The sequence below is a fragment of the Falco punctatus genome (genome assembly GCF_963210335.1).
Source record: "Falco punctatus genome assembly, chromosome: 9".
NCBI lineage: Eukaryota > Metazoa > Chordata > Aves > Falconiformes > Falconidae > Falco > Falco punctatus.
The window spans coordinates 31033402-31057784 of record NC_137589.1 but is presented as its reverse complement, the minus strand read 5'-3'; the positions used below and the strand labels follow the sequence as shown (position 1 = coordinate 31057784).

At 34.7% G+C, this 24383-nt stretch overlaps 1 protein-coding gene across 3 annotated transcripts in view; it reads right to left on the bottom strand.

Annotated features, from left to right (window-relative positions):
* SLK (STE20 like kinase) overlaps positions 1-24383 on the bottom strand; it is a 52099-nt gene that overhangs the window by 14694 nt on the left and 13022 nt on the right. For 2 of the 3 annotated variants that reach the window (XM_080402553.1, XM_080402555.1), the window contains exons 2-12: positions 15804-15968; positions 13394-13442; positions 12500-12649; positions 9791-9863; positions 9379-9573; positions 8603-8684; positions 7497-7625; positions 4053-5474; positions 2049-2179; positions 1651-1774; positions 1204-1383 (exon numbers count right to left, since the gene is read on the bottom strand). In XM_080402553.1, coding sequence (XP_080258679.1) covers positions 1204-1383; positions 1651-1774; positions 2049-2179; positions 4053-5474; positions 7497-7625; positions 8603-8684; positions 9379-9573; positions 9791-9863; positions 12500-12649; positions 13394-13442; positions 15804-15968 — 2700 coding nt within the window. The remainder of the gene's footprint in view (positions 1-1203; positions 1384-1650; positions 1775-2048; positions 2180-4052; positions 5475-7496; positions 7626-8602; positions 8685-9378; positions 9574-9790; positions 9864-12499; positions 12650-13393; positions 13443-15803; positions 15969-24383) is intronic. The other variant, XM_080402554.1, reaches the window with a different exon arrangement.

Here is a 24383-nt window from a genome sequence, read left to right as displayed (position 1 = left end):
TTTTAGAGCACCAGCTGCATTTTCCTTCAAGCTGTAAATCGCCTTTTTAAGCTTTAAATACGAAACTATGCACCCAAAAACAAATGCCTATTTGTTTAATAGTGGAAGCATCATCAGCAAACAGAGTCCAAATCACCACATGCTATTCCTGTTTCCATGAAAGATCTGCTTTTAGCTCAGAGCAATACATAAAATTATTCCCGCTTTCCCATGTAGGACCCAATCACCAGTAAATAGAGAGAGACTCAAAAATGCAAGAGGTACCGCAAAAGAAGAAAAATTATTATTTACATATGAGCATATGGTTCAAACTGAATACAGCTTATATTTTTTTATGCACTTTCAGACTACAGGATCATTCTATGCAAAAGCACGGACAGTACAGATTTCTAAAGAAATCTCTGTGAGTCTAGTAACTATTAGAGCAAACACTGGAGCCATTTATAAACAAACGAGCACTACACAATTGATCTGAAAATGAAATAAAACAGCTTTTAAGATGCAAAATCCACATGGAAACACATCACCTTCTCTTACTCTAACGCAAACAAATTCACAGCATAAGGTGTCAGTGACAAATGTTATCCATCTTGCCCTAACTGTATGACATGTATGAAATTAACTGTAAAAGATTTAAGGTTATCCAGTCTTTTCCCTCCTGGCTTTCCTTTTAGAGTTAAAAAACTAAATCTGTATAACTGCTGTCACTTCATATAAAGAAATCCTAAACAACAATAGCACACATTCAATAAAGATCTTACAAATTACTAACAAAAAAATAAATATCTGGAATTTAAGTGGTTCTTAGTAGTAATCACGACCATATTATTTTCTTCAAATTTCTAATTTGGTAACTATTTACTAAGTAGGTATAGTTGACTTCGTTTAAAGTAGAAATCTCAAATATTTTTCATAATTGATAAGAAAATACTTTTTATTTACTATTTGAAAGAAAGTATTTTATTAAAGATTCTACTAAAAATAGTGTCTTCTTACTTGATGTTTTCTAGATTAAGTCAATACCTAAATATTACTCTTAGCTGCTTGTAGTTCACTTTAGGCTGTAAAACAAAATAATATTGCTAGTAACCTTTCCACAACTCAGTAAAACACGTGAGGTTGACAAAGCTTCTGGGAGACCTAAACTCAACATTCATTATGCCCATACTCTTTATTTTCTATATAATCATTGTTGTCTCTTACCTCCTTTTTTTTGTTCTTCAGCATGTTCTGAAATTTGGACAATTCTTTCTCCTGTTCTGCTTTGATGCGTTTTGCTTCATCTCGTAAACGATTTGTGTGTTCCTGTTCCAAGCGCTCTATTGTCTGTTTCTGCTGTTTTTCTAAATTTTCTATTTCTTGATCGTACTGCCGCTTCTTACTCTGTAAAAATAATTCAGTGTATTTTATTAGAAAACTAAATTCTGTTCAGTGACGTGCTGTACCACCGCAGAGGATGGCCATGACAAACAGGTGAGTTCTAGCACACAAGCTGGGTACCCCACAATGGAAAATACTGCCATTTATTTATAAGAATGAACATAAGCCATAGCTGTCATAAAAGGAAACACCTGATTGCTGCTAGTAGTAGTATTCTGCCTACTCCGTCAAGATGTCATATTTTAAGAGCACAAAAACCCAGAAACTCACTGTCATTTCCTGTTCAAAACGTCTGTACATCTGTTCTCGCTGTTGCAAAAGCTTATTACTGAGTTGCTGTTGGGCTCTCTGCTCCTCTTTCTGAAGAAGCCTTAACTCTCTTAGCTCTTGACGTCTAATAATGAAAAAGAACACTTAATATTGATGGGAAAACAAAGGAAGTGGAAAATTACAAAAGATGAAAAAAGCATCTACAATTTAGGTCCAATAGAATTATTTTGCATTGATTTTCTTACTAAGAAACATTTACATTCCCTCCTACTAACAAAGTAAGTGAAATTAATCCCCAAATTTTACAGAAATAAGATCATTAGCCCCCCTCTACTACTCAAAGTGGAAAAAAATAAGCTGCTAACTTCTTGTAAATTTTACTTTTAAAAAACACTTACCGTAGAAATCGCATTTCTTCACTTTTTGAATCATTTTCAGTAACTATTTTTGATGTGGTTACACTCACTTCTACTCCATCAACAACAAACTTCCGAGTTTTCTTTAAAGTTTTCTTCTGTCTTCTAGTTTCCTGAAAAAAAGCATTGGTAAGTTATTGCAGAAGAATGGCTGCAGAAGCATGGCCTTAGAATCTCTGAGGATCTGCACAATCCAGGCCTGGTATTAGAACAGGCCTGTAATCAGAATTGTACTGAAGTTGCTGTGCTGAAGCTAACAAGAAAGGTAGCCTCGAGCTATTCTTGAATCCTGAGACCAAGTCATTATGTTGTGCCAACAGGCCGTGGCTGTAACAAGATACAGCTGCTGGGAAAGCAGGTGCAGGGCCAAGAAAGATAGGGACCGGTATGGGAAAATAGGGAGTAACAAACTACAAGGCTGAAGCACAGCAACACAATTAGCTACATGGACAGAATGCTTATTTTAGTCATGATAATTAGGGATGTGAGAACCGCGTGTGTTTAGAGACTACTAACCAATTATATTTCTGCTTTATGAAGATGCATGTGTATCGGTTCTATATAAGTAGTGTTAGAAACTAATAAAGTTGAGCAAGATGCATAACTCATATTGAGCGTCTTCTTGACTCTGGCGAACCCTTCTTCCAACAAGTTATTCTGTAATTATTTAAGTTATAGCCTTTTTTCTCCTTTTCCTTAATATTAAATTACTTCAAATATTTCTGCGAAGGCCTGCCATCCAGTAATCAGTTCTTCTCACTTACCAAGTACCTCACTAATTCAGCAAGAACTTGGAAAATTCTAATACACTTTCCCTAGTCAGCAAAGGAAAACTGTAATTATTGATCATCTAAATTGCTAGAAGGAAAAAAAACAACCCACCTAGATAAACCCAACAGAACTGATGCAGTTTATTTTCAAGAGCTGAAGACAGTAGCAACTACTCTTTGCTTTTTGACCATAATTGTCCCAATCAACAAAAAAGATATTTAATTCTGAAAAAAAGTACTGAAACTGAATAGCAATTTACTCATCTACTTACTTCTGCTTTGGAAATAGATTAAATTAAGAAGTTTATTTTTTTATTCGTATATATTAGTCAAAATCATGTGATGATCTTGCCGACAGAAATTTCACTTCTCAGAGCTGCTATTGTTTCAGTACAAGAGAAGAAAGACCCCAGCTGAAACTGTGTCTCTATTGTGTTAGGGCTACTGCACACATCTTGAAGTCACACTTAGCACAGCTGTACCAGGGTATGATTTTTGGTTTGGGTTTTTTTGTGGGTTTGGTTGTTTTTTGGCGTTTGTTTTTCTTCAAACCCATAGTTACACAGTTACTATCCTAGTAAGGCTATAATCGTGTTAGTATAAAGATTATAAATAAGGTTCATAATCTGGAATGTTCTTCCTCTGAATAAGGTCGTTCATACTGGCATAATTGCATGGATACAGTACAACCATACGAATACAGTGTTACAGGAATAAACAAACCTGAGAGTCTGTATGCCTTAGCTCATCTATATCTAAACAAAGAGGCAGAAGACAGAAGTGATAGGAATTCAATATAAGATTGGATATCATAAAAGATTTGTCCCGTTAAAGAGGGGTTCTGTGCAGAGAAAGGCATTGAACTAGTCTTCTGGAATATCGGCTCTGAACTATAACTGTTCACAAATCTTCACCTGTAATATTGTTAGACTTTCTGTTATATGCTAGTCTACATTTTCAAGATACAATTATGCAATAATGTAAGAAAATAATTAGCAGCTGTGTGGCTTCTAGTTTTGCTGCATAGCTGCACAAAATCTAGGCATTGTTAGAATGCACAATCTAGGATACTTCTGTTACTACAGTTTTATATTCCACACTGTCATACTAGTTTCTCACTCAATTTTCTTTGTTAAAAAGGTCAAACTTGGGAGATAATTTTAAGGTTACACTCACACAGGATTTTATATAAAAATACATGATTGCTTATACTTACTTGTAAAGATATTGAACCTGTCTCTTTGTTTTTACTAAGGAAACTAGAAATTGACAAATTCAAATCAATGCTGCTGTTATCAGCTGTAGAACCGGTGCCTGAATCTGCATCATTTTCCTTTATATTTTCCAATTCTAGCTGCTGTAAAGTTTCAGTGTTGTCTTGATTATCTGTTTTGACTTTCTCTTCATTTTCTTCGGTGCTAATACTAATACTGGGGACTGGAGTGACTTCAGAATCATCAGCTTGGTCACTGACAATGTCTTGAAGCTTATTCTTCATTATTTCTTCGGAAGTAACTTCTGAATGTTCTTTGTCTAGCTGAATATTGTTGTCCTGAATATTCTCAGGTTTGCGCTCTTCTGAATTTTGGTCCGTATCAGTCAGTTTATCCACCACTTTATTAGAAATATCCTCAGGCTTGCTCTGTATTGCCTTGTGGTCTACGTCATCTTTTCCAGAGTCTTTGATCTCCTTTTCTTCTATGCTTCTTATATTACTAATATCCTCATTTTCACTTTCTGCCAGTTTCTTGTCTACTTTGATCGCTTTATCTTGGCTTTCTGATGGAGTTTCTTCAGAGCTGATTATCTTATGGACCTGCTTAGCCTGACTTTCCACTGGCTTATCCTCTGTCTCAGGTATTTTATCCCCACCACTGATCTGTGTTTCAGCAATAGCATCCATCTCCTTAACGTTGTCAGTTCCATGCTTTAGCAGTTCCTTTTCTTCATCAGCCACTTTATCTGCAACATTAGGTAAAGTTTCTGTAGTGGTGTCTATTATCGCTTCTTTCTGAGCTTCATCTTTATCGTCCTTTTGCTTTGTAGTATTTTCTGCAGGGACCTTTTCTTCCTTGCTTTCTGAGAGATCTGTTCTGTTCTCCTCTTCTTTTTCACCAGTTTCTTTAGAAATGTCTTCTTCAGTTTCTACACTCATTTCAGTTGCAGATACAATTTTCAGTTCATTATCTTCTGTTTGTTCATTTTCCATGTAATTTTCTTTCTCGATTTTTAGGTTGGGTTCATCCTTTATTTCTGATTTTGTTTCCACATCAAGCTCTTTCCCTCCTTTCTGGGGTTCCATACCTTCATGTGTTTTTTCCAGGCTTTCTGTAGTCTTTCCAGCTGGCACTATTTTGCCTTGCTCATCTTCACCAGTTGGCACTGAACCATTCTGCACTTTCATATCACCAACAGTAGTACTGCATACGTTATCAGCCATCTTTCTAATTTTAATGTCCTCAGATTCATCTCCAGTTGTTTTGTCATCTGGAAATATAGCGCTGGGTTTGTCCTCAATTGCATTAATCTCTGTTTTCTCAGAAAGAGATTCCAGAACAGAGGCATTCTGAGAAAGCTTATCCTCTTCAGAGCTTGCAATACTAAGATCAGAAGATGCACGCTTCTCTGCAGGTAACTGCTAAAAAATTAAAAGCAAAAAAAATATTTTAAAATCTTCTAACTTAAAGCACATATTATTCTACTAAATAAAATTTTAAAGCACACAAATATATTATATTGAAGAATATCTGAATAGAGATTAATATTCTATTTACAGAGTGATATGGATTTAATAATCTCAAAGTACTTCACTTGGTATTACCACAGAACAAGTACAGGAACAGCAGACAGGCTCTGAACAGAACAGTTTCGTGAGAACCCTCTTCCATCTCCCATAATTTAATAAAATATACTGTGAATGCAGGAGAAAGATTATGGCCAGCCCTCAGCCTCACACTTAACAGAATCTTTAAGAGTCTTTTTCTCCAATCATGTTGCTTTTTTTTCCTTGGATTAGTTCAGTTCCCTAGTAGTCCCAGCTACAGGTGGATTTGAAAGACTCATGCCTTTGTGCCAGTTTGGCTCGGAAGAAGCTGTGTAGATGTAGTACAGCATCAATAAAATGCAGTATTCAGACTTTCTTCTCCTTCATCAAAAAGAGTATCTTTCCTTGTGTTCTTTGTTAAAAATGCCTGCATATTTTTTTGGTCTGCTTTTTAATCACTGTGAAACTCCATTACAATGGTGAAAACCTCTTGCAGATCTGACTAAGTGACAATACAGAATTGAAATAGACACAGTTACATAACTGTAGGAATTGCTGCTGTGGGAATATGAACAAATGCTATCAGATTACATACAGACATACAAAAGACCGTACTAATAAAGTATCATTTTAACCATAATTGCCCTTCCACTCTTCAAAGCGATTGCGATAACTCTCTGTCTATACCTACTGTTGGAACCTTGTAATTTGCAGATCAGGCTTCCTATTTGCCACTGGGGCCATACTAGGTGAGCTACTGTAACAAGCAGAGGTTTCATCATGCCTTTCCGACCTTAAGGTTTTCCTTAAGCACACAGAAAAAAATTCCTTTTAAGTCAAAAGCACACTTAAGAGATTTCTTCACATACTACCACACGTAAATAATGTAAATGCATCTACCTCATGGTTTCCTAAACTGCTGCTTGTGTCGAGACACTTGAGTCACATGGTGGATTTTACTCCAGCCCTCCTAGGGACTGATAGCTGAGCAGCTATCAGTGGAGAGAGGGAGGGGGTGATGCCTTAGGAGATGGAGAATAAGTCTTGGAGGAAGCTGGTGGGAACGCATGCTTGGAGACCTCCTGGGGCAGGCAGGGAAAATGGTATGAAGGCCAGGGGACGTGATTAGCCTGGTGAGGGGCGAGGAGACATAATTCTTGTGCACATGCAGTTGGCTTCTTTACTATTGCTGGTAAGGGCAGCTACTGGTGGTACTGGTCGCTGTCCGTGTTTATAGTGCTTGAGCCAGGTAAGTCACAAAGCAGGCTACCTGTACACTCTGCGCCCTACTACTGTATCATTGAACTTCATGGCTTTACCCTTTGAGGAACTGAATTTGCATTGTTAAGATTCTTAAGCACTTTTAGAAATACATACATAAATGCAATCCTGTCTTGGTAAAAGATGGCTTTTTTTGCTTTTGTTTTTTTGACAGACATGCTGTCAAATCAGTTTATAGGATAATGGCCAGGTATCTTCCTTAATGTTTTAAGCATCTTATGGAATACAATTATAAGTACTCATTTGTCTAGTCATTTTGACGTAAAACCACTTATATAAATATCAGTATCTGATTTTTTAAATTCCATACTACACATACATGTGTAATGTGTGTATATATATATATACACACACATGTATAAAAATAAATGAAGACAACATTCTTTCTTAGATAATATTCTTTACCATTAGTTCTTAAAGAGTTTAAGAAAACGTTAATTTTGAAAATGCTGGCTACTTATTTTATAGTAAGGTTAGAGTAGTAGTAGAGTTTATGTTTTTATTCTTAGAAGACTTGATGTAAAAGTTCGGTAGTACATCAAGAACTGAGTTCTCCATAGGAAACTGGTGATTGAAACTAGCTGCATATTTGAAAAAAGTAAAATTTAAACTGACCAGAGAATTTTCTGTTTCTTCTTCTTCGTCCTCATCTTTACCATCTTCAACTTCTTCTGTAACTTCAGCCTTAGCTTCTGCAATCAATTCTCGTATTGGTTTATTGGAAGTAACAGTAACAAATGGATGCTTGTGAAAATAAAAAAAATAAGCACAATATTAAGTGCTGACTTCATTGTACACAGTGGTAAAGTCATAACTTGAAATAAACGTAACTACAGAGAAATGTTACTTTGATTCTTTAAAACCTGAAAATTCACAGTTAAATTAATCATAACTGCCCAATGTATTTTTTCTGCAGTTTTAAAATAAAAGCATTTGTATTCAAATATGCTGTATAAGTAGTCTAACAAACTTGCTAAAAATAAAAATAATTCATTTATACTGACCTGTTTCACAATCCAAAGAATAGAAGTAGAAAGATTTTTAAAAAGGTTATTTTTCCTGGAAACGAGTTTCATTTCTTTTCTGTTCCACAGTTACATTATTTCCTGAATAAGCTTTATCTAGAAATATTCTTTCTAGAAAAAGTCTGTTTTGTCTTTAGAACAATTTTTCCTAACATAGAATTCTACAGTTTTCTTTAAGAGGAAACAGCTACCTGTTCTCCTACTGTCTGAATCTTCTTTCTCTGCTTGGCCCTGCTGCTTAAATCTATTCAACATATGCCGGATGTATTCTGGATAAAGTAAGTGTGTGCTGACGTTAAACAGAATCAAACGTACCTAGTCACATCTACTACTGTTTAGCTATTCTGAAGTGACAGCATTATAGAGGAAGGCTGAGCACTAAAGCTTTTAAAACACCTGTCAGCAATTGGCTACTTATGTAAATATCTCCTTCATCCATTGTAAGTAGCAAAGTACAAATACTTATGTAATTAGTTATATTATATCAAAATACATAAACAAAAAATTTGATCTGCACTTGGTATCACTTCATCAGATTTTACCAAATAATGATCAATGCAAAGATGTTAAAACCAGATTGTATATGAACACTTAATTATAAATTATTTAAATGGTTACTATAATACTGCTTTGCTTTTTTTAAAAAAAAATATGCTTGCCTTTAAACAATAGTTCTAAACAATTAACTCTTCCTACCTGTAGAAGTTGATATGCACTCCACCTTGCATCTACATTCTTTTCCAAACATTTCTTCAGAAAATCTTTAAAATCAGATGACCTACAAAAAAAGTAAATAGGTAGTGGTTCCTCTTTTGTCTTGACATCAGACCGGTGTATAGTGAAATATTCTTTTGCTTTCACATGCATCTACACTGTAATTCCATGTCTTTCTATTATTTAGGAAAACACAGAGACAGTACAGGAATGCAAAGACCAATGTAGCACAAATAGTCTTTAAAATGTTTTTTCATTAATAGCAGAGTTTACTTTTGGGACTGGATTTATAATACACCACATCTGCTATATCACTAATTGAATCACACAAAGATATTAAAATAGATAACAGCTTTTTAAAATGTTTTCTTAGAATAATTCTTAGAATAAAAATAGCTTAAGTTTCTTTTCACCCAATTTTCAGATGGTCTTCAGACCTTTTAAATTTGTAAAAAGCTATTTAAGATATATTTTAATGCAGAATCTGCAAAATATTTCAGTATAGAAGCTTCTACAAAGAACTACAACAAAAAGACCATAGCCCCAACTGGATAAGGAGATAAATACATATATATGTATGTATTCATGTACAAGCATACATATATAGAACAAGCACCTGACTTCATGCATAAAGCTAGTCCCATAAAGTTCAACAGGTCTACACCCACAAACGTTCAGTTCAGCAAATATACGACTTAGCTTACATCACACTCAAAGCCTACAAATTAGGGTGGAAAAGTTGTAAATTAACTACTAACCATTTTGAAGGCTGTGCTAATGTAGGCGGATCAGATTTTGCTATTTTCAGAAGCACTCGCATTGGATTTAATTCATGATGAGGTGGCTCTATTTGAGCCATTTCTATTAAAGTAATGCCAAGAGACCAAATATCAGCCTTGTAATCGTAAGGTCTGTCTTTAGAGGTCTCGCACATTACTACTTCTGGAGCCATCCTGCAAAGAGAATAATGAAGTACCAGATCAGAAAATGCATTCTCATCTGTTCTGAAAAAAGTTCTAAATCAATAAATTCACTGAAGCATTTTAAGAAGCCCATCCTACTCTCACTAAATATATTTACATGATATTGTATTAAGCTTGTAATATTAACAACAAAGGTAATATTAAAATACTAGTTCATATGAAAAAGTCAGCAAAACAGTGCACTTACCAATATGGTGTACCAATAAAAGAATCTCTTCTTTGTATTGTTCTTGTGTTTTTAGCTGATACTCCAAAATCCGCTTAAAGCAAACAGTAAAATGCTATTAACTGGGTGGTGGAAAACATTAGATTTTTATATTTTACAACTGTCTTTTAAAGTGTTGTATGTTCCAGAGCAAACATTCTGCAGTATGAAAACTTCAAAGCGAGATTAAAATATTTGTGTGTTGATAACTGAGTGCCAAGGTTCTATAGTATTTCTAATAAAAGATATTGAATAAATGTTATTCTCCATTGAAAAAAAAACCAAACAAAGAAAGTAATGCTACTGTTTTGCTATGTGGGACAGCAATGCATGTATTTACTGTAGCAATAAGTGGGTTAAATTATTTTAATTAGAAAATAATTTCTTTAGACTATGAAGGCTGTATTCCTTAGACATGGCATTAGCTCTTACTAATTCAAGAACTCAATTTAATTTTTAATTTCAGGATTCCGATTCTCATAAAACTAGATTTTTCCCTTTATCTTACAGGTTTCTTCCTACATTATTTTTCACTTTATATTAAATATCTGAAAGCTTGCATATGCATTTTTGATGCATTTTGACCCAACCAAAGCCCAACTTTCTTTGCAATTAGTATTACCTGCCTATAAAGCACTACACATTTCTCACTTAGTGAAAAAAGACTACATTTAAATAAGTGTCATATGCTCATTATAGATTTAACTTTCTTCATGAAGATCTAGAGATTACAGCAAAGGGACAGAATAGCCATATGTTGCCATCTTTAATCTGTACAAAATTATTTGATGGACTCAACACTTAAAAAGCCTAATTTTGCTCTGTGGGAAAGAAATAAGGACTAAGAGAGCTATTTGCTCAAATGCAAAATCTGAAATCTTGGGGAACTACTGATACTGAAATATTAAACCTCAAATCGTTAGACAAATAAAATGCAATGAAGGAAATTGATTTGCCATTCATGTATTTGTAAAACAAGGAATTATCTATTTCTGCGTGTACCAGAACATAAACAGTTTAAAAGGAGTAAAAAGCTCTTTTCAAGGGATGCTGTACATTTTTCAAAACTAAATTATTTTTTTTAGAAATCTTAATTAGCAAACCTGTATAGATCACTAAATGTAGGTGTGGAAGAAATGTCCCTGTGGTTTGAACTGTAAAGTAATATCCTGACAGCCTGCACAGTGCTCTATATCAGCTAAGGCTGACAAAATCTTAAAATAGTTCCAGTCTGTATGAGGAGAAGCCAGGACATGTGAGGCAAATAAAATGAACAGAAACAAATTATTCTCTCTCTGACCATGAGACTCTTGCTATGACCTATGATTTCTTTTACAGTAGTACTAAGAAACTAATATAGTGGTTCTATTATATTTATAAATAAGGCCTGTAAGACCGAGTCCATCACTAAATCTTCAGGCTCCGGGAAAAAAACCAAACAGTAAAGTTAACTCATACTTTGTGGATGAACAGAAAGGCACATGCAAATATTAGATGTACAAGTAATAATCTTGTGCAAGGGAATCCATGCAAAACACAGATACACTTAACTGATTAAGGTAGCAAAGCAGGTTCTTAGGTATTCTCAACTTCTTAACAGAAATGATGCACTATACCTTGCAGAGACACTGTGATCAACACAAGTTAGGTAGTAGGTATATTTGTGAATTTGGGTAAGTCTTGCTTACAATTAAAAGGAATGTCTGTAGCAAGGCTGGGAATTTTGAGCCCCTGTTCAGCGTGGTGATCTGATTCTCTCCTTACCTTTACCTTCTGTGTAACTTGCATCCAAAGAAATACAACTAATCACACACGTCATCTAGAGAGAAGGTTTTCAAACCTGAACGCAAGCTGCTGTGTCATGGAACTATGACATTGGTAGAGCCACTGTAGAGGCTGACAGCTTATACACGTTTGCTCCTGACAAAGCCCTGAACAAAGTGGATCCAGACAATTCCTATCTTTTCCTGGCTGAATGCAGGGATGCTATTCACCACCAGTAGTCTTTTGTCAGTTCTTCATGAAGGAATCCTCATGGATTCCCTATCACATCAGACAGAAAATGTGGATGACTGCTTAAATTCAGATAAAAAACCAGAAATCAACAATAGTAAGCTTGTATAATTTTCTTCCAGATTGTTCTACCTTAATTTCAGTGCAACTATCTATTAAAAAAGGGATGGAAAAACTAAACTGAGTAATGAAGATTACTCTTCTCTCTCAGCAATGGAAGAGAGAACAGTACTAAGTACTGTTTTTTGGTGATAGTGAAGGATGTTAGTTTTCTAAGCTAATAACTTCAAAGGGAAGTTCTGATCTTACCGTAGTAAAGATGACTATAATTAAGAACATTATACTACTAAACAGCAGGACCTGTGTCTGACTTTAGGGAACTCAGTATGGATAACGATATGACTCCTATTCCTGCTGATTTTGAAGTCAGAAAGACGTACAAAGTATGGTTAGAACAAGTTTTTTTGGGGTTTTTTTTGGGGTTTTTTTTTGGGGGGGTGGTGGTGGTGTTTTGGTTTGGTTTTTTTTTTGTACTGGCAAACCACTTGCATCTGAAAAAACTGTCATTGTTAGACTGGTATTTAAATAGATAAATACTGAAATCTGGCAAATTACCGCCTAAGGAAAATACAGTTACAAGAGCACACAAAGTACTGGGAAAGACTTTTATATGCTTACCGAGTTTAATGTCTCCATCTAATGTGAAAAGAATATTGCCAGCTTTTAGGTCCCTGTGGATGATCTTATTTTCATGCAAGTAGTTCAATGCTTCCAGTGTCTGCCTGCATACCACTTTGATCTGTGGCTCCGTTAATGGCCTTTCAAGCTCTACACAAGAAATAGACAGAAATAAACACAACGTGTTTGCATTTTATGTTATGTGTTCGTAGCAATCAATATAGAAGAAAATTAATGAATCTGACAGATTCTGAACATCATAAGTCATAAAAACTTGTATCTTAGAATATTTGCTCATTTCACTAAGAATTTAATCTCTTGTGCCCAAACCCCTCCTCACTATGAACTATGTATACCTGCCTATCTGAACTGTGAAAAAGCTATATAGTTTAGAGATTGGTTCTTTACTGTGGTACACAGAGATGTTAAAGACTAGATCCTCTATTTACTGGTAGTAGCGTTCACCTATTCTGGGGAATAAGCACAGAAAAATCTAAGTTTAAGGCTGATGCAATAAAAAAAATATCACAATGTAATTTGGAAGATGAAGGGGGAAGAATGAGACCCTGAAAAGAGCTCACATAGATTATAAGAACAGAGAGCTCCATAAGCATATGGGAACAACTCATCACATTCACTTAAAGGATCAAGACAAAACTGTGTTTTGAAAAGTAGACAAACACTTGAAAAATGAGAGAAAATTAATCTAATTTAAGAAATTATAATGTCCATATAGATGTAAATGCTAATTTTAAACCCCCAACATTCAACACATAGCACACCAATCACACAAATATTTGCATTTCAGAACAGTATACACGTGAAACAAGTCTTACAATATATATAGCAATTTTAAGATGTTACTAGGTTTATTATTTGAAACAACTTATTTACCCAACATTACTGCATCTACTGCTCCACCTGCACAAAATTCGATCAGGATCTGTACATAAACAAAAGAATACACAAATTACAAATTAAATAGTTCTGCTGAACTGAACCATTGATAAAGGGAGCATTATTGAGACACCAGTTTCAGCCTATTTGGCATTCACAAATTATTTCACTAACCTCTGTAAAATAGTACTGTTAATCAGAGAAAAGTAAGGCTGTGCTGCTCAAGCAAATTACTTGAAAAATACTTGGAGATCCTCAGACAAAAATTTTAATTCAAATATAAAACTGCATAATAAAACTTATAAAACTTAGTAAAATAGTCAGCTTGAACCAGACCCATTGTAATGTGATTTACATAATCCCTGCAAACTCATTTCTCGATTATTTAACTGTACTTCTACACTATAATCTCTCTGATTGGAAAGTCCAAGTACAAAAGATGTAAGATTTTCCTCTTCTGAATTGTTTCAGATGAAAAAATGGAAAAATACTCTTAAAATTTAGAGAAAATTACTAAATTCAGATGTTTACATTAATTTTCCTCCATTTTCACTGACACCTACAATACATCAAGGTTTTTATCTCAGAATCTAATAATACTAGAACAACTCCATGTCCAGTTCTCAGTTTCTAATTTGAAACAAAAATAAATTGCAACTATTTTGGGGCACAAACTATGCTGGCATGTAGGACAGAAAGATCATACGCAAAGGAAAGAGGGCAGACACAGAGAATGAGGAGAGCAAGGAAAAGGAAAGGTCATTCAAGATTGACAACCCACTCTTCCTTAGGTGTTTTCTGTTCTTTAAGTTGAACATTAAACATTAAACAAAATTTCTCAGTCTGACAGCTGACAAGTATGTCTTGTCAGAAATCTATCAGTCAATATTCTGGTATTAAATAATGTCTTAATTTTTTCCTTTAGAGTACTTGTAAAATCAGAATATTATTGCCCATGGAAAAGGAAACCTCAAATTATACCTTATACCATAACACTTACATATACACAACTTACGTTACATATTACTTCAAATTACTATTATAATTAACCCTCACAACAATGGTTCTAAAAAATGCATTCTATAATGCAACTCTTGTAAATCCTTTAAATCATTATTCCATTTACATGCCTCTACATACCTACTGTCAAGTACGTTAAGCGCGAGAAATTGTAAATAGATAATTTATTTCTCTAAAATTTGCTGTTTGATCTGACAAATCTGACAAAGGTCTCTTTGGTAGAGAAATTGTGTTTCTAAAACTGGAAAGCAAAAGCGTATTTTATGTCCAACTATCATTCTTTTCTTTTTTGCCTCCACTGAATTTTGTTTACTTACCACATCATTATAGCCTTCCCTTTGTTGCTTTCATGCCTCTGCATTTCACTGTAACTATACATCTACAATTTTATTTTCAAACTATTTACACTTCCTCCTTCTATCGTTATTCTGCCAGTGAAGCATATCCACACAGTTTCATATTCTCCCTTTATGCATACTTGCTTTCATGCTGACCTTTACGCATGGAAATATTTTTGCTATTCCATTTTTTATACAAGGTAATTTTACTCCGCATTCAGATCACACAAAGTTTACACAAAGCTTATCAAAATAAATCTACATCAGGAAACATGGTATTAAACTTCCATTGTTTTCATGCATAAAGTATAAAACATATTTGTAAGACTCCAAGGAAATTTTCTTTTACTTGTTTTAGGTATCATTTTTAATTATAAACTCTTTAAAAAAACCAAATATGTATTCTTCGTACAATTCAAAAAGCACTTACAAATATTGCACTGGATCACCTAAAAGAAAAAATTGTATTTTCATAGCTAAAGCAATTCAGTGCACAGGATATAGCAGAAAGGTGATGTACAGTCATATGTATGCCTGCTATACTTCTACATACAAATATCTAGGTTTTAAGTAAATTAATTATGGTTCAAGTCTTGGTACCAACTGTCCTTTCTGGAAGTACCAATGAATTCACGCGTATCTAACATACATACTTCACAGGCTGACCTTTTAAGCATATTATTTATTTTTCAGCTGCAGATTCTGAATCTCACTCTAAACTGTGCTAATGTAATTAAAATCTGAGTCTTGCTGTTATAAATAAGCACTAAGAACTCTCTCCATACAACAAAATGAGCTGCTAATTTCCAGATTTTAGGTTCAAATTCATGACAAAATGACTCAGTGTAGCTCAACTTTACAGTGACAATTTCCTAAAAGTCATACTCACAATTTAGGAATTAGTTTTGAGATTGAACAGCTATCCCAATAGCGACAACCCACAAGAAAGGTGATTCACCAATGATCTTTTAATGAAGTAAAGCAGAAAAATGTAATTTCAATAACCTTCCGAGAGAAGTAAAAGTATTTAGAGAAATAAAAATACCTACCCACAGATTGTTTTCATAGTAGAAAGCATCCAGGAGCTTAACAATATTAGGATGATCACAGGATGCTAAAATATCAATCTCAACCATGTAATCTTCAAGTTCTTCTTCTGATTTAGTATCAATCACCTTTGCAGCAGCCAGTACTTTCGTTTCTTTGTTCTGAGCCTATAAAAGACACAGCAAGCATAGAGATGTGAATTTCAGCAGACAAATGTCACTAGCCAAAAAAAAAAAAAACAAACCAAAAAAAACCCACCCTAAAAAACCCTCTCCTGACAGTTCTGTACCATTTTCCTGCCTTTAGTTTGCTTCTCTACAAAAAGAGAATACTTGCATATTTAAGACTAGATAAAATTGAGCAGAAAGAGGTTTTATCAACTTTTTTCAAAGTCAAGAAACAACAAAAGGCAGGAATACAGAAATATTTCGTTCTTGTCGCATTCTTTAAAACATCACGCAGCTTAGCATCATTACTTCGTACTCCTAAAAATGAAGTTTTGTGCTGCTCTTCAAAAAACTATCAACACTCGGCAAGGTGTGTGAAGTAGCCTCCACTCTCTCATTTCTGACCGCACATCCTTGCCCTTCTGATGCTCCCCACGCTGTGGCAGCACAGCTGTGCCCGAAGCCACCCAGATCATCTACCAGTCACAGTAGGTTACTCTCTTCTTCACCCAGGGGCTGCATTCAAGCTCCCATGTCAAAAAGGTGCCAAGCTTTTTAATTAATTTCTCTGGGCATTTTACTCTCTTTGCTTCAGAAGTCTAGGAGGACTTCATTGATGGCTACTCATTGAAGTTGGCCACACTCAAAATGCTGCCGGCCTCTACTTTGTAACTCCACACCTTGAGAGAAGGGAGCTAGAACTGTTGTAGTGGTAAGGTCAGCTGGAGAATAAGTAAGATTTTGACTTGAAAAGCAGAAGGAAAACAAGACATTGGGTACCCAAGGGGAAAAAAAAAGAGAAAAAAAAAAAAAAAGGCATTTCTGCTATGCATTTAAATATTCTTCAGCTTTTTTAAAACGTAAGGAATTACAAACAGTGCAACTGTTACATAGCAAAAAATTTCAGAAACCAATTGCTGTAAATACTTATTCACAGAATACTACTGAGAAACTAATCCAGCAAAACTGGGCAAGGTGAGATGAAAAAATAAAAATAAATTAAGATTTGGGGAATAAAGCAAGGATTAAACACAGACTATATACGTGTGTACCTATACACACACACAAAATTATGCACACTTTCTTATAATTGTCTTGCAAGATATGTTTGAAGGAATACTGTAACACGGAACGTAGTGAACTTTAAACAAGATGGTGAATTTTCCCAAGCCATCATAAAAACTCTAGCTTGCCAAGGCATTTCCAGTGATTACCCTTTGCCTCTGAATAAATTAAGTTATAGGACTAAAGTTTACTTCAACAATTATAGGTAAAGACCATGAAGAAAAGGCTGAGATTTACTCCACCTAGCTTTTGACATTCAAAAGAAACTAAATGAAAAGTAGAGACATAGGCTCTCTCCAAAGCTGCAAAAGACAAGAACCTGCATGGGCAATTCTGACTCCTGATGTGAAGCATCACAAGGTGGCTCATCCCATCTCTCTGCTGGTGCATGGGATATCTTGGCCTCAAACCTAGTTGAGATGAACCCAGAACAGGACACGACAAGAATCCCAAAACCTGACTTTTGTCATCTAATTTCGTTAACTAGCATCATACAAAAGCTGGTATCAGACAGCAAGTAAGAATTCTTAAGAATTATTTCCAAGGTCTGAATATTATTACTTTCCTAGTCATAAATAACTCTCTCAATGTGGCGAGAGAAAAAAAGATTTAAAGACAAATGTTTATGATAACATTCAGTTAAACAGCAGTAACAGCAAAACACAATTATAAGCATAGTCCTAGCTGATTCATCTCATGTTGAGGGTAAAGGTTTTCTGTAGCATTTATTTTTATCTCAATATTCTTTCCAAAATAATAAAACAACCAATCTTCCCAACCTCAATATTTGCCCACCCGTTTTTAAAAACAAAGATAAGGTCTCCCTATAACATTATTTGAAAACAAACTACTATGAAGTTTTCCAGCATACATTCTAATAATGAAAAGGTCTGCTTAATAACGCAAACATCGTTTGTTTTGCCTTCATGCTTTAGAGCAAGAATGAAAGACCAACCTTCCATTCTAGAGCTGCGCTGTAAATTAAACATGAAACTGAAACAGATGTCTGACTCCACAACAGAATTAGACTTGGTAGCTTTACATGTGCTGAAAAATGGTTGTTAAGGCACCTTTCTAAAGAACTCAAATAAATTTACTCTTTTGAAACATGCATGCCCACACGCTCCACTGTACCTTACAAGAAGGATACTTCAAAAAAACAATAATGAAAAAATTCTGAAATTCATTTTTACACAAATTTGCACGTAAACTATGTAATAGTAGTAATATTTTCTTTAAATAAAACCATTTTAAACTCCTACATCAAGTAACAATAAGAGATGTTACTGTTTCCAGATTCAGCTTGACCTGGGCAGGGGGGGACTGGTAAATTAGCATGCATGATTACATGCTAGGGACTTTGCTGCATTTGTAGCATATATTGCTTTTTTCTACTGACAGAGAACTTTGTCTTTTGATTTTTTTCCCAGATCATTTTGCTTCAAGTAACTAGAAATCTGCTTTCAATAAGTTTCTTTTATTTCCTCCTTGTGTTAGCTCTATTAAAACACCTCATTGAAAGTCAAAAGCTATTATAGAGACAGTATGATAAACTTTATAAGCATCTTAACAATAATAAACAAAACAAACGTTCGTCTTTGTTCTGACTTGAGATAGTAAAATTTTGAAGGTGTAGATCCAGATTTTTTTTTCCACTTCTTAAAATAAAAAAGCTTTAGAATTAGTATATTTCCACCAGGTATTTCTGAGAACTGATGAAACATTTTAAGTATACATCAAGTTACAACTGAAAATAAATAAATAAAGTATATATATTAAACATGATTTTTAAAAGTTCTTTTTGATTAAGACATTATTCATCTCCACCCCAGAATGCACTCTGTAATAAATACCCATCTATGTGACATGCTGTAAGAAGTACATTAAAAATATGCTCTTTTAAATTCTGTAGGAAAGAATTCTACTGTTCATGCGTAAGATTTATGTAGTGCTGTATTGTATGTGAAAAAAAAACCAACCCTCTGGATTAGAGAGGAACAAAAAGCATTTATAAGCTTTGCGTGGGCTTGTTTGTTTTTTCTAGACTTTGGCTTAAGTCTTTCTTCTGCCACATAACATTCTCCAAAGGTCAGAGCAGGAGCAAAAATGTTTCTGTAGATGCCATCTTCATTTGCATATACTCATTTTGCATTTGCATACACGAACATTTAAAGTTAAATAACCATTCATGTTACTCAGAGGTTCTGCGCTTTCAAAGTATGTCCTTTATCAGTAGCCCAGCAGTTTCTTCCTATATTTCAGCTCTCAACTACCAATTCAAGTTATTTCAAATGCTCGGCTTAAATACATTTGCTTCCATGACAGGTGATTTAAGCTTCAGTCCTATGCTAAGAAATCCAAACTGGCATCTTCAATGGTTATGGTTCAATCCTGCCTTATGTGGAGACAAGGAAGAAAAGGGGAGAAAGATTTTCTTTTATTGCATCAACAAAATTTGATCTTTTCAAAAGATTCATACACAATGGTTGAAAACTGATTTGGAATAAATCACTCCTCCAAGATCTGACTAATGCAATATGATATACATGAAACTAACTATTATATGCAACAATACATAAATATTGCAATCCTTCCACCAAAACTTCTATTTGGATTATATGTTTAAGGTCACTACAGCAAACATTGAGTTAGAGAGAGATAATACGCACGAGAGAATAGCAAACTATATGTTGCAGTGTGGTTCTTGCAATAGATGGTACAGTCTTGTTAGCAGAACACACACAGAAAAATACTCTTATTCTCCTAATTCTAATATAGTTTTAAAAAGACGGACCGCAGGTTTGCATAGAATAATCTTGTAAATCAGATATATACTTTCTCTCTGAACCTAAATCACACTAAAATGGCAATGACTTCTAATGCACAAAAATGTTGTAAACATTTGAAAATGTATCAGTACAAGAAAGAAGAATAACCGTTCTACACAAAACCAGGATCTGCAAGTATGTGAAATTAGTGATGCCTCTCTATCAACCCTGGATTTTTATATTGTATCCTATAACCAAATATAAGCTCCAGAGCCAGCAGCTTTGTGAAGAGACTGATAGCAGACTATTAAAAGGCAGGTTTAGCGTCTGGGCACTCAGCCAAGAAGTTGCCTATTCCCAGGCATGGACAGCAGGGATAGCAGAGCCACCGTTCCAGAGTAATAGGATTACAGCTCTGAGATAACTCATAGTCTTTCATCTTTAGATGACCAACATGAAGTTTCAGCCTTGGTTGTGAGGAGCTGTTGCAGTTTCCTATCACCAGTAAGTGTTTCCTTCCCAATTGTGCAGCTCCCCTCCTGTGATGCAGCATGTAGACATCTAAAAATTAAACACTATTTACAACTGAAAAAAGTTAAGTATGTCCTTCGTCTATTGTTCAGCCAATTGGAAAAAAAGCTGAAATATAGGAAATTGTTCATCACTTTCTTCCTGATGCCTGATCTCTTCTAAGATGTTATATAACCACACTGCATGTTTTGCAGGCAGCAAAACAAATCAATTAGGAAGCTTTTCCTTTCTGACTCCTTCTCAACAAAACTGTAGTCATTATCACAGATCATCAACTTGCCAAGAAGTGAAATATACATGCATCCTTATTCAGCAAAAGATGTTTTTGCACATAAAAAGCTACACTTCTGTGTAACCCTGGGATTGTCAGATCTAGCTTTGTATATGCGTTGTGATGATGCCTGAGTAATCAGGACTGAAAAACTGTCCATGTGTAACAAAAGCAAAGCTGTTTTCAGAGCTATCGGAAAGCAGTGGACCTCAAGCTTTCTTAAACATACAAACCAAGGAATAAAAACCTGCTATAACTTCAGATTTTAACAGCTTGGCCAAATAAATCTGAAAGTGCTGTGGCCTACTGGAAAAACTACACTGGACTTTGTTTTGTATAAATTTACTATACCTTATTTAATATTGCCTTGTGCATTTTGCAACTAAAAAACCCCTGCGTGAATGACCAGTATCAAGTGTTCAAATTTCTTTTCAAAACATAGAAAGGCATTCTTTATTAGTGAATTTTAGGAAAAAAAAAATCTACTTTAATTAATCAGATAAAAGGAAGCATTAATTCTAACGTCCAATGTTGAGAAATGTAATTACAAGTACTAGCTTGAATTCAAAAGCAAACAGCTAACTCTGAAATATTTTTACAATAAATCACAAGTTAGGCCAATGAAGGAGATAGATTTCTGGAAATTAAGATGAGCCAGTCATTCCAAAGAAGCTATGTTATTTTGCACCAATCTTCACTGTACAATATTTGAAAATGTAGTAGTAATAAAAATCTATAGAGAATTTCAATTGTTTAATTACAGATATGGTTGGTCCAAGGAATTAAGAAGCAGCTAAATTCATTTCTATCTGCTAAAAGTTGTTAAAATTACTGTTACAAAAGAACTATTCAAAAGATAAGTATAGTATCTACCAAAGTTGACGACACAGCCTTAAACTATGGCTGATCAACCTAAAATTTCCCCTGCCTGCACAATGTATCATAACTACCTACTATACAGTTTCTTCTGCTTAAGAAGTGTTTAATGCCAGGGAAAAAAAGATACTGAAATAGAGGTGCTTTTATCTACACTTCTATTTCCTATAAGCAAATACTATTATTAACAAAGTAGAGCCCAGGCTTCAACCCAGACTGCTGAAGCACATCTTTATGATACTGTGGTCTGGTGCTGCCTTTGTGGCTATACTAGTTTTGGAGCAGTTTCCATGACAACTTCACTCTTTTAACATTATCCTTGTACTTTGTACTTATTGTGGTTCTACTGCTTCCTCCACAGTTGGTTTCGGAGGATTCCACAAGTTATTTTTGTGAGTGGTATGGCATGCAATTTTCATGTTTAACCTCAGGACTCCCTTCATGTATTTTCATTAATTCTGTGGTATTTTGTATACTAGCTATGCAGAGTTCCCATCCCGATTCATGCATTTTGTCACTGAAATCAGAAGGAATATTTATACACGTATTTGAAAAGTACCAGGGCTGAACTGTCAAATACGTGCAAAATAACTGCAACAGTCCTTGAGAGGAAACTTAATGGGGGAGATTATGCTGAAATCTGATCTAATTCTTATTTGAGCAAGTCCATTTAAAAAACAAAATAAAAATAAGGGGGGAAAAAAAAAAATCACTAAACATTGGCAAGAAATTCTCCAAAATAAGCTATGCTGTCTTACAATGACACTTTATTTTGCTTCTCCTGTTGCATGATAGCTCACATAAAAGTAACAGGGAAAACCAGCGGACAATATCAGGAAAACATAATTAAGGCATTAAGCAGTTTCAGAGGTGTAAGCGCAAAGGACTGGGGTTTTGTTTTTTTCCCCGAATTCTTTTATAATAACTGTACATAATGCAAAAGCAGCATTAAAATACACAATTGTGCATTACAATCAACTCCTATACTTGGGAAGGAGGTGTGACAAATTAAGATTTATCCCTGCAGTGCTAAGCTGCTTTGCCAGTATCTTTCATCTACAGAGGACAGTAACAGTTGCTGGCAGAGGTTTTTTCCATTTTATACAGCACCAGACAATGTCAGCTCCAACTGACTTACAAATTCCCAGTAAAGATAGTAGCCCAGCATATCTTCATCTTGGATTACATATATCCTAGCAGTTGTTTATTCAGTCTGCGTCATGAGGAAAAAAACCACCCATATTGCTTACTGCTTATTAAACTGTAAGATTATTTTAGTCACTACAGCTCAAAATTAAGTCTTTATTACAGCAGTAAACACACCTTTATTCCAGATGACAAATTAATAATTACTAGAAACAATGATATCAAGAAATAATCTTTAATCAAACAATTGCCAATTCTAGCTGTTCTTTAGAATTACTTTTAAAGACAACCAACAATCCAGAGTTGAAGCTGTCTCCAGACTGTTGTTTTTTCAGAAAATTATCATGCTGTGAGGTTGAGAGTTGAAAATTTTATTATTTGCTCTTGATAATCATATTATTTGTTTGCACACAGGACTTAAGAAACCTCCGAATCCCTTACCTGGGAGGGTTCTATGTTATAAACTTGCTTCTGGTCATTTAACATCTGTAACAATGCTTTAGCTCACTTGAGCTCAGGGTGCCAGGTTACTCCTGCTAACATCTTTTCCCAGGGAGACATTTGGAGCTGTAAAAGCTAACTCTGTGGCTCACTGCAAACAGCTAGACCACAGAGTGTTTTGGCTTCATACAGCACTAAGTCATTTTGTTTACCAGCACTTTACAGACTACATGGTGTACATTCATAGACGTGCACATATCATCCTAGAATACTTCTTATTGTTTTAATGAAGTGGCTGGGTCAACCCACAGTTCCTCCTTACTCCATTCCTTGGAGTTACGTTACAAAACAAAATTGGGATCTCCTCTGCCCAGAGCCTTTAGCCAGATCAGATGTATGATGGCTACAGCTTTGCTGACCCAGCACAGCTATTCATGTATAACAAAACAACAAAAAAAGTGCATCTGACTTGAGCATAGAAAATTCTGTCTTTCCCAACTGGAAATGAACAAGAAAACAACAAAAATCACCCCCTTCAAAAAAAAAAAACAAATAAAGAAAAAAGAAAATTTCTTTGGACTTTAAGAACCCTTAAACAAAGGCCTTCTGACACGTTACTAGGGAAACTACAGTCATAGAAATGAAATGTGGCACAGTCATTAAGTTAAAAAAACCTTGCTGTCAAAAAAGTAAATATTATTAAACATTCTACATTTCATATAGCCGAAGGAAGGCATTTAAAGCCCTGTACTATGACAATTTATTTCATGTATCTATTATAGAAGATGATGCACTATAACAGATGTGACCTAACTGTCATTTAAAGTGTATACATCTTACTAGCTCAGAAATACAGGCAGTTTGGGCAAAGGCTCTGTATAATTTCATACTGCAGTGTGAACCATATTCAAGACTTGCCACGAGCACAGCTGAATAGCCAGAGGGGAAAGACTGAATCAAACAAGATGAAGCATTATCACCCCATTTCATTCTTTGTCCTCCTGAAATGAACAATAAATATAGTTCATATATTTTAAGGAAAAACACAAAGGCAGCTTAAAATTCAGTATTTTTAAAAAAAGACACAGTTGCAACAGGGGAAAATGAAACGTGACTACATCAATACCACATTAGAACTGGCAACAGCTCTTGCAAAACTATCAAAGCCTATATTGTGTTGCTTCATGCATGCTCTACTCTGTTAAGATGAAACTTCCCCTATTTCTGAAGTAACAAAAAAGGAAGTAGAGTAGCTTTTGATGGCTTTCATAAAAAAAGCTGTACATTATCCCTGTTTTTAAAGTAAAATTGCTAAAG